At 40.3% G+C, this 11,543-nt stretch overlaps 1 protein-coding gene across 4 annotated transcripts in view; it reads left to right on the top strand.

The window, feature by feature from the left end:
• Nucleotides 1–6,662: 6,662 nt before the first annotated feature.
• The window catches only part of FNBP1L (formin binding protein 1 like), a 61,652-nt gene continuing 56,771 nt past the window's right edge, over nucleotides 6,663–11,543 (top strand). The window contains exon 1 of one of the 4 annotated variants that reach the window (XM_054833801.1): nucleotides 6,663–6,683. In XM_054833801.1, the coding sequence (XP_054689776.1) occupies nucleotides 6,681–6,683 (3 nt within the window). In that variant the 5' untranslated portion in view covers nucleotides 6,663–6,680. Of the gene's footprint in view, nucleotides 6,684–9,922; nucleotides 10,542–11,543 lie in introns of those variants that run through there. The other 3 variants (XM_054833800.1, XM_054833805.1, XM_054833806.1) reach the window with 3 other exon arrangements.

Genomic DNA, 11,543 nt, shown 5'->3' with positions numbered 1-11,543 from the left:
TGGAAAAGTTTCACTTTGCAGCTTATGCAGTGGGAGCACATCAGTGGGATACTGGCCAGTGTTAAGATGGAGTTTGTTTACAGAAAAATTAGACAATCTTGCTCTTTGATCCTTTGGACTTTCTAAAATTACACTCAATGAACATGCCATCTGACACTAGAGTATGCTGGGTATAACTCAGTGATGAAAAGGAGTATCAGTGGGGTTTAGAGTAGGCCAATTAAGCCTTGCTGGCAATCAGGAATGATAGGTTCCTTTTCAAAGGATGTTTGTGCTTAGTTTGAATATGTTGTTTTGTCATGATTGAAATGAGTGTTTTTCTTTTTGGTTTTATGCAAACATAGCTACAGAAATGAGTAGTTTTGAGAATTTAATGATGGCATTCGAACCCAGTTCTTGGGTATGTGGGGCAACAAGTATTCTAGAGCTGTGCATTCCTGGAAGGAAACAGATCCAATGAATGCTTGAATTGGAGGCTGTTCTTTTCTGTGGTACTGTTCTAGAATGCAACTGAGCCAATACTTGAGGAGTGGAGTTTTTGCAGCATAATTATTAGACAGTGAATCTAATTGGATATGCTAGATCTCGTACATCAATCGTAAATCCCGTAAGCGTGGGTTTTGCTGTGTGGATGAGTAGCATAAGCTTGAATAACCTAGGATAGAAATACGTAGCAGATGCTGCTGCTGTGTATGTTGAGGAGGGGGACGTTTGATTTTAATTCTTCGCGGCTGGGATTTATTGTCACGTCAACTGTAGGAATACAACATGAAGACGTCTATCCCACAGCCTGAACCAAATGTTCAAGTAAGGATTGTTAGTATTTGCTACAACCTGTTCCTTTTTCCTCAGTTTCAAATGTGAAGAGCTGGTACGCTTTACATAACTGGGGTGAAGATTTATAAGAGGGAAATTAAATTATGTAAAGATTACATTTAATTTAAAGGCTGAATGTTCATATGGTTAGTTTTTGTGATACTTAAAATTTTTTTTTCTTGTTTCAAAGAAAGTCATGGGTATTAAACTAGAGGCACTGAACTCTTTTCATTTGCATCAAAGGCAGAAGAATCTCACCATAGCAAGATCTGGCCTTGATTTCTCCCCTTCCCTTTCCCGCTCAGCCCCCACCTAGGATAACTAATGTTGTAGTAGTAGTATTGCGTGGTGTAACTTTGAATGATTTCCACACTCATTTCAGTAGGAATTAGTCCTGTGTTAATATTAGTTCAATACAGTTACTAGTCAGTAATCATAAACTTTTATATCTTCAAAGCATTGTACAAACATTAATTAGGTGTAGGCAATGTTACACTGCCCAGTCTAATAATGTCAGTATTTGAACAGTCCACACTGTGCTTTGAAGTTAACACTTTCACATGCTACAGAATTAAAAGAACTATGTAGAGGAAAAAAGATGTTATCTTCGTGTCAGACTTCATGGAAGGGTGACTCATCTGGAGAGCAAGTAATTGGGAAAATAAACAGACTTGTTATAAAAGTAATTGTCAGAGATGAAAGCTTTTATTTGTAATAGCACAGTGCTTGGAATTGCTGGTTATGGGCCAGGACTTGGTTTCATTAATGTTGTGTTCAAGTTTCATTCTGTCACCTACAGAGCGAAAAACCACAGCTAAATTAAAAATGAAATTCAACGTCCTTTTTCTTTCAGGTACGAATTTGTTTTCTCAGGCAGCAGTGTAACCTATGGGAGAGAACTAAATTTATCAGGGCAGTGGCAGTGTTGGTAATGCAGAAAATCTAAAAGTCTTCAACATGCCATCCTGCAGTAAAGGAGACTTCACTTCTAAAAATGTTAGAAAATCTGGATGAAGGAGGAGGAGTATGAGGAACAATTTTTTTTTTCCTACCGTAATGCAAACAGCCAACTAGTACAACTTTTCATGCATAGATAATTATTTGTCAGGTAGGTAAAATACAAAACTTTTAAATAAAGACAGTTGCTTCTTAAATATGCACTTACGTACATCTTCTATGTTCTCTGTTGTTCTATATCTATGGTAATTTAATTGTCTGGGATTGCCGGGTAAGTTGTATACAGCTAAACTCATTCTCCTTAAATTATTAAGAACTTGTTCTTCTCTTGTTTTCAATATGTTCTAAAGTTTTGAAACTTGAAACTGATGGAAACAATCATGGTTTAATTTCTACAAAAATTTTACATTTTTTGAGATTCTTACAAATTTGTTTTTAAAAATACAGTTCCAAATAAAATGAAACAAAACTCAAGCTTTATAAACAATTGAATTAGTTTATCTTAATATATTGTATCATTAAAATGAAAGGGGCAATTTTTGACTGAATGCGAAAAGATATTTATTCTGTCTGCATGATGTGAAAACACAGGGCTAAACTGTTACTGCTGGTAGTGAGTTCTCTTTTCCAAAATGCGGAAGAATGCTATTTTACCTATTTTGAAAGTGTTAGTTGATGCTTTGAGATCAAGATCACCCCTCAAACTTTTCTCAGGAAAATTAACTTCCTTCATAGGCTTCTCTTCATAGATGAAAAAGATCCAGGGGCATGAATCACACAGGCCTGTGGGGAGGAAATGTAGTAGTAGACAAGCCTGGAGGGAGAGGGCATTTCATTGATTGCTTTAATGATGTGAAAAAGGGATTGAGAATTGGACGTTACCCTAAAATTAAATATCTGGTATTGAATGTGTTATGATAGCATATTTTAAAAGTTTCTCCCTTATTAATGCAGAATAAAGCTTCTGAATGCCGAAATTAATTTTTCATACGTATCTGTGTTTGGATATATTTTTGTAGCCTGCCTCAGTGGTGTATATATTCCAACCCAGAGGGGTGATTTAGTCCTCAAATTCACTCAGATGTTTTACTTGGTGCTGAAAATGGTGCTTTTTTTTTTAGTGTGAAAAAAAGGTCATAGGAAATAGTGACATGGTAACTTCTTTTTGTGGACTAGCTATTAAAGACACAAAGGTAGTAGCAACACAACTAAACCCTTATGTTCTGTGTATTTAATTTTCAAAAATTCATCAGCTGAGGAGATCTGGACATAAGGAGAGTACCCAGTTAGCAGTAAATCCAAAGGGAAAAACCTTGGCTACTAGAAGATGAGCGTGTTAGGGAGGGAAAAGAACAGTCTTAAGAAATTGTGTATGTTCTTCGCCTTGCATCTTGCCATGTCTCAAAGGGAAGAATATGCAAAGACAGAGGGGTAGGGGGGAAAGACTTACTAGGATTCAACCTGTTAGATTTGATTTGCCTTTTAAGTCCAAAGAGCAGGTGTTGGTCTTTAAATTTAGTTAAATAGGGCTCCAAAAGTGTCAGGTCACAAAATTAAAATTGCTTCCTAAACAAGTGATTTCTTTATTTCTGGTTTTGTTTCTTTGGGATTACTTGAAAATTTCTGCAGTTTGTCTCCTATCAGAATCTCACACAGAACAAATAAGAATGATAAATGGAGGTGCAGCTGTCTTTAATGTGAGGGCGAGACACAGGAAGGTAATTGATTTGCTTAGTGGGATTCTATGCACAGCATGCTTGTGTTCTCATTCCCATTGTTGATTTATTTACTGATTCCTGTTCTTTTAAAGGGATTAATAGTGGGAGGGAGAGTTTTCTTGTATGTGTGAATTACTCTTGAGCTTCCTTCCCAACTGTGATCCTGTGACAGTTTTTTCATGCACCAATTAAATGTTGTATTATGCAATGTGGATGTCAACTTTCTCATGAGAAAAGGAGGAACCACCACAGTTTTAAAATAAGGGAGGGACACCTGAAATTAAACCACTGACCACTGAAATGAAATCCTTTAAAGGAGAGGAGTCAAGACCTGCAGTGGTATGGAAGGTAGGGCAATCAAGGGATCGCTGGCCTTCTCAGTTTTAAATTAGTGTAACTCATACCTTATTCAATGAAATAGGATCTGATTGATTACAGTGGAAACGGGTTGTTATTATGTTATACTGCTTGTTCTTTTGCTTGCCAGCAGGTGGCTGTCAAGTTCAGGAAATGGGTTTCAGCTGGATGTGTTGAAACTACTGAACTTTATGGTGATAATTCATGAACCAGTTTTAATTTAAAAATTCCTTTAATGACGTTAACCAGTAACCCATGATACTGATTATGTTCAAATGTTAAGTCAGATTTTGCACAACTCCATGTATATTTGTGTTTCCGATCATAATGCAAAGTCAGATGATAGTAAAATATTTTGGTAAGTCTGAAAATGGGTGGTGCTGATCCTTAGCTACACATTCATCCACTATTCATTTTTCTACAGCTTGAATTAGTACCATGACAGACCCTCCATCTTTCCATATTCATAAAATTTGTCAATCCATACACTCTGCTTGAAAGCCACTAGCTAATCGATGCAGATAGCAGTTACTATTCAAGTCTTTAGTTATCTCAAAACTAATAATCTTTATGCCTGTGGATAATATGGTAATGAAAAATTTTGACTATCAGAATTGACCATACTGATACTTAACTCTGCATATTAGATAAAGCTCAATGTTCTTGTAATGTAAGGAAATGTACATGGGTATGGGGCTGGCGGGAGAATGGAGATGATGTGGGTTAGGTGAACTGGAGATATGAGAAATTAAGTTAGCAAAGTCCTAGTGTTCCTGGTTATGTTTTGATAGAATTCGGAAAGTATGTGCAATGAAACCAAATGGATTTATAGTATTCAAGCAGGTAATGCAAGCATTAAAGAATTGAAAATCATATTTTGAAATCATGATTTATGGGTGTTCCCTGATACTTTGCAATTGTCCAGCCTCCAGCCTGGGACAGTTGTATGTTATCAAAAGGAAATACGAAGTTATCATGTGATAGTCTTGCTTCACTGGAAAAAAAGCAAATTCCTGTGAAATAAGAGGCTGTTTGTACTTAAATATTGCTAGTTGATGCTGATTGACACCACATTTTGTCTGCTACATATGGCATGGAAAGATGTGGTCTTGCTATAGTGCAGGCAAAAAGAGTGAACACAGGATATTTCCTTAAAAACAGATGGAAGTTCTCATTTTCCTCCTATTTATAGCTGGTGTAAGTAGCGTCCTTTCAGTTCTGTTATCTGATCACTGGTGATGTCTTTCTGTTTTGCTTGTTGAGACAAAAAAACCCCAAACAACATACCTTTCTTCTGTTACATAAAATGCATTTCAGTACAGACTGGAAAAGATAGGGGGGTAAAATTCTTCCCACAAAAATTCAGAGAGGAGAAAAATCAGGATTGGGGCACCCTAGGCAGTGGCTGAGGCTGCACTAATAAGTGCAGTTTTTCTTCTGCCTTGAAGCAGGGGTGGTGCGGTCTGTCTAATAGCTTCCTGCTAATTTTCTGTTTCAAAACCAGACAGTACTCAGAGTAAAATTGTAAGTTTATTTTGCCTAATAGTTGAAATAGGAACCCAATGGAAGTAAGCCTCTAGTGAGATGCACAGCTACAAACTCTTTGCATACTGCTGGTTATGGTTAAATAAGCAGTCTCTGGGAGACAGAGGAAGTCTGTGGAGAACTCAGCACAAGCTGAAGTGTCAAGACATCTATTCTTTTTGTCTCAAAGTACTTCCTGAGTTGTAAAGTAATGATTATCCGCTCACCACATGGAGGCGTTATGAACATTAATATTTTTTAAAATTAGAGCACTTAGAGTGCTGGCGATAGGGGAAACGTGTAAAGGAGGGAGGGAGCTAAACTCTTTTAGTTTTGAAGCAAAAAAAGATAATACTTAGGGGTTTTACAACACTTCATTTTCTTTGTGGAGTAAAAATCCAGTTTTAATATGACAAAGAGACTGCTGGCTAGCAGAGAACAGGATTAATGGCACCTCACACTGAGAAAGAGATATTTGGAAGTAATTTGTTTGGTCCTGCTGATTTTTGTGGCAATGGAAAGCTAAGCTGCTTCTCTCTTTAGAAAGTGTGCCCACAGGGAGTGCCAGACAGCTTTTCTGCCACTCCAAATTAATCATGCAAATTGTTGTTCTGCCAAGATAATATCCTTAGGTACACTTGTAAACTCAAGTAGATTCTGTTGAGAAGTGAACGGAATTAACAAAATATATAACTATTGTAATAACTGGAATGATGTGGATTCAGTCTAAAAATAAAATCAGGCGGCTTTCTTTTAAAGCCTGCATTAATAGTTGATGGGGAAAACAGCTAAATACAACAGTAAATTTTCTAAGCTAAAAATAAGTTTTTTTGTCATCTTCCAGAAAATGCTAATGGTTTACAAGGATACTTATCATGATGCCTTTGCTGCGTGTAAAAATTACTTAAATACATCTTTAATATATTTTTGAGTCCCTTTAGTGAGACTATATATTTTTTTCTTTTCCCCCCACTCCAAGACTAAGGTTTTGAGGATGTGAGTAGAAGAATAAAAATCTGCGGGGTAATATTTGTTTAATTACTTCTAGGCCTAGGGCCAATTGCAATCCCTGATAATGGAAACAATGTCAAAATTCTAAATGATTAATTACAACATTTCTGGCAATATCCTGCAGAGATGCAGTAGACTCTTTCCCTCATCTTACAGCTAGGTCATTTCACATCGTGAACTGCTAAACTGGAGGAGAGCATAGCTCAGTACATAGATGGGAATCTCCTAAAGCAAGAGTGTACTCAAGCAGGAAAAGGGCCTAATGATGGCTGATGTGAGGCTTCTTGCTAAGCTGAAATGGTAAGTGTTATGCTGCTAAGATTTGTTTTATTTTTAATGAGTTAAAATTTTATTTGATCACATGGTCTTAATATATTGTTTGTGAATTCCAGGTTCTGTGATAACTTATCTAAGTGCTTTTTGTCTTTTAACTCATAATCAATTACCTTTGTAGTTTATTGTTGTAATGAGCTTTAATCTTCTCCTTACTGATGAAGAGGTGGCTCCTAGTTTAAGTAAAGGTGAAATGCACATCTCCGTATACGTGCTTGATACATATATATGTACTTCTGTTTTTGGAAGAAGTACAGGTTGAAAGCAAATTAAAAATCAGAAACCAATCTTGACAACAGTTGTACCCATATTTCAATTATAACACTAATAAAGACACTGAAATCTGTTGGTAAGAAATAGGCTTTGCACTTGAATTTTTTTGAATCCTGTACTATGATAAATGTATACAAGGCATTAGGGAGGTTTTTATCCTGTGTCGCACAGACTTTAAAAGCTCACAGGTTTTTTTTTGTTTTAAAATAATATGTCCAGATTAGATTAAGAAATAATTACTGCCTTTTGAGGAATATCAGAAGCAATCATTCCTCCATTTCCCTATAGTGTATATATGTTGTCCAGGTCTCCCCAGTCTGTTTCATTTACTTTACCTGAAGAAGCCGCAGCTATCAGCAGTATCTCAGATAAATGCGAACTATATCCTTTGAGTCAGATTTTGTGCTAATTCTCTAGGGGTGTTTCTGCATTGCACAATGAAGGTCCAAGATCTGAGCTAGTTGCGAAATGAACTGGTACAGTGAAATGGCTCATCATGCTTCCATGCAGAAACAATATGTAAATGTGTACAGCTTCTGGCCTAACCAGCCTTACTTCCCAAGTCTAATTGTTAACCTCTGAACGTGATTAATTAGCCAGACTGCAGTAGTGCTCTAATGCAATGATACAGTTTCCTATTCTGGTGCTAGCTTGTTCAAAGCCTGTTCAGTAATATATTTTGATTGCTCCTCTTTATAGTGTACATAAGCTCCTAAAAGGTAGGTATAGCCCAGAGGCTGCTGTGATAACACCTATCTTATTTTACACAGTATTTCACAGCAGTCTCTCAACCTGTTCTGGAGGTTGTGAAGTTACCCAGAATCTCTGCAACATCGTCCAGCTCCTGATGCTTGCTTTACCCTAGAGCTGTTAAGATGATTTTTGAAGAGAGCTGCACGGAGAGAAGGAATCCTGTCTGTCCTGGAAAAAACTCTCGTTAGCTAGAATTCAGCTTTTTAAGCATTACTGAGAAGCTAAGTATTGTATTTATATGCCTATGATACAGGCTGTAGTTTCCCTCTAAAATGGCTAGAGATCACCATAAAACATTCAATTTTGTTATATTGCTCTGAATTGAAAACAAATCTTGACATGTTGAGAATGTTGGCCTTGCACATTTTGCAGAAATGGGAGTAATTAGTTAATTCTTAAATTAGAATTCAGTAAAAAACCCTGAGGATTCAGGTATCAATCAACCAACCACAAATAAATATATATATATGTATCACTTTGAAACTCTCTTGATGTGCGTTTCATGCCATTAAGGGCCAGTATTTCAAATCTGAGTACCAAGTAAGTGTGTGACTTTCAAAGCTTTTGGACCCATAGATCCAGAATTTAGGATCCATTTTCTAGTATATTAATTTTCAATACTCCATTGGGGCTTCTAAGGTTAAAAATTAACTCGAGTTATTTTTTTAGGGTTCATTTTTAGATATCTAAGCTGAAACAATGGGAAGGGTGAGTTTTCCTGAAATGATCAGAAAGAGAGAAATTTGCTGCTGGCTTCAGGAGAGCCAGGATTTTTAATTCACTTAAATGGTCAGGACTGTCACCCCCAGTGTTTGAAGGTTCAGAGTACATTTGGTTCTCAAAATTATGCTTTTTTTAAAAAAATGTGCCGAATCAGGCATCCAGAACTGAAGATGCCAAGATTATTGTGTGCATTTGTAAACCTTGGTTAGGACACAGTACAATATGGATTAATGCATGACTAAAGATTTCAAAATCCCTTGTTCTAAAATTATTACATATGTAGCAAGTTATAGCGTAGGTATTTAAGAGATATATTAAAAAGCATATAACACTAGCAAATTATTTTAATTTTTACTTAATTATGTTTTGAACCAGGTTATCTCATTGTATCATCTGATTATATTTTTTGAAGAATTGTATAAAGGTGTATGGTGAACTGGTAGCTAAGCACAAAGTTGGCTGAAGTTTAGAGTGTTTAATGGAAATTTTTTCCTCATTCTGAAAGGCATGTAAGTTGAGCGAATTCAAATATATATTTATTCATCATTTTTATAATTTATTTATTTCTGCTTCATTACCTGAATCCTGAACAGGTATTCTGTTTGAATATTTTTAGTAATGTATGCAATCTACAAACTGAGTTAATGTGTCAGACTTCAATTGAAGTGTGCCCAAGTGTGGAATTTAATCCTGAGTCTAAAATTTGGGGGGTTATATGACCACCAGCTTACTAAAATGTATAGGCCACCACAGCATGTGGCACGCTTATTCATTTTGTGGATCCCCACAGACCAAATGCATTGTGTAATCTGACTAGTTTAAACATTTCACTCCATAAATTACATTGTTGATCTGTGATCTTACCCGCTTATTTTGATAAATTCTGATGTTAGTATTAATCTAATACAATGATTTCATATAGACCCAGAACTTGCGTTTTTCTTTCATATGGAAAATAAGACTAAACCTAAATTAAGCATGATGCAAAGGAACATTACCTGAAACATGGCTGGGAAATGAAAAAAAAAATTGGATTTAAGTCATTTTTGTTTCATGATATAGAGACTTAAGACAGCAGTATTTTCACAGAGTTTTTATTGCAGACTATAGAAGTGACTTTAGGTAAAAATGAGAGGAAAATCAAGAAATTGATGCCTTGAGGGGGGGATTTATTTTGCGTGGTTTTCAAAGCCTTGGCTTTTTATTAGTAGCTTCAAAACAGACATTTTGGTGGAAAAAATAATCTTTGACAAGGATTTAATACCCTTCCTTTTCTAGTTGCTGAGGAAACTCCCTGTTACAGTCACTCAATATGATTCATCCAACTATTCCATCAAAAATAGGTTATTTTTCCTCAGATGCCAGCCTCGCATTTCCTAACTTCTTGATTTATGATTGACTTACACATCTATAGGGAGGAAAAAAACCAAATTCCTTCCGTATTTTTTTTTTCTCTTCCTCGCCATCGTGCCAGGTGAGGAGGGTGCGAGACCCCGCCGGTGCGCAGCCGGGACTCCCGCCTCTTGCCCGGGCGTGAGTCAGCGCTTTCCCGGGGCAGATGAGGAGGCCTCGCAGCCGGGCGGGATACAAAGACCCGGGGATTCGTTGCCTCCTCCCGCCAGGCGCCCCCTCCTCCTCCTCGTTAATGAGTAACGACACAGCCGGCAGCGGGAGCCGCTCCGCGGCCGTTGGGGGGCTCTGCGGTACGTGTGGCCCCGCGGGAGGCAGGCCGGGACCGACTTCCCTAGGGAGGCCCCGCGGCGAGGTCGGCGCCCGGCCGGCCTCCCTCCCGCGGCTCGGCGGCCTCACCCCGTACCGTCCCCCGCCGCCTCCGCCGGGCCCGCCCCTCTCCCAGTCTCCTCCGCGGCTCCCCCCCCCCGCCCAAGCCAGGCGGAGCTGGAGCTGGGAGCGACGTCGTTTCTTGCCGCGGCCGCCTCTCCCGAGTGACCGAGGGCACCGGTGCTGCCCGGCGGGACCCCTTTTCCGGCCGCCGCCCGACCCCTAATCCCCGCCGTCACTTCTGCTGGAGCCGGCACTGCCCGCGGAGCAGCCATGAGCTGGGGCACGGAGCTGTGGGTGAGTCCAGGCTCGCCTCTCATTGTGTCTGGGATTCGCCGCCTTCCCTTGTCTGCTGAGGCGGCTTCCCCGGGGGAGGCGTGGAGCGGTCGGAGCTGAGGCGGTCGCCGAGGCGCTTTGTTCGGCGCTGGGGCGGCGGACATCGGGCAGGCGGGGTGGGGGGAGGCTTGCAGGGGGGGTGGCGGCGATGCGCTGAAAGCGGCGGAGGGAGGTGGCGTAAGCGTTGGGAAAGGGGAGCCGAGGAGGGGCTGGAGGGGCGGGCGCCCAGCGGGGGCGGTGGGTCGGGGAGCGCCTCGTCTGGGGTGTGGGTGCGCGCGCGCCGCCTCGCGCGGCCATGGCGCTCGCCGCGACGGCAGGGCGAGGCGGCGCGCGCCTCGCCCTCCACCGTTCGCCCGGTAACGGTCGCAGCAGGTCGGACTTCTTTGTGTGCGCCTTCTTGGCTCCCCCCCCCCCCCCCCCCCCCCCGGTCTTTCTCTGAGGCGAAAGGAGGGGAGGGCACTCTGTGTGAGGCGGCTGGGGTGGTTTGGGGCGGCGGTGCCGGGCGGTCGCGGGGCTGCTCCTCAGCCGAAAAACACCGGACTGCTCTGACGAGTAAAGCGGTTTGAGCTGTTCGCCCCTAATTGGAAGCAGCTATTACATAGCTTTGTCTCTGAGAGTACCCTAGAACATTGGCTAATACTGTATTGTATCGTACTCTTTTAAATACGAAGAATTGGCAGCAAGGAGACAGTGTCTGTGCGCCTCAGTCTGTGTTGCATTGGATCTTTTCTTAAATCTCGACTCCTCCTCCGAAGGTTTTTTGGCTCCGCCAAGAGCAGTAAAGAAGGGGCTTCTCCCGGGGGAATCTGCTGGAGTGAGGCACAGCGATGTCTGCTGCAGGCAGTTGTGGGGTGTTTTATTTTCTCTGTCAGATTTCCTACTGTTGCAGCTATAACTGGAGATGCCACTGATCGTGGCAAAGCTTAAGCAAAAAAAAAAAAAATATTATGGTACCAAGGAGGA

Source organism: Grus americana, chromosome 8 (assembly GCF_028858705.1).
Source record: "Grus americana isolate bGruAme1 chromosome 8, bGruAme1.mat, whole genome shotgun sequence".
In the NCBI taxonomy this organism is placed as follows: domain Eukaryota; kingdom Metazoa; phylum Chordata; class Aves; order Gruiformes; family Gruidae; genus Grus; species Grus americana.
The sequence above is the reverse complement of the archived record's forward strand: the minus strand, read 5'-3'. Positions and strand labels throughout refer to the sequence as shown.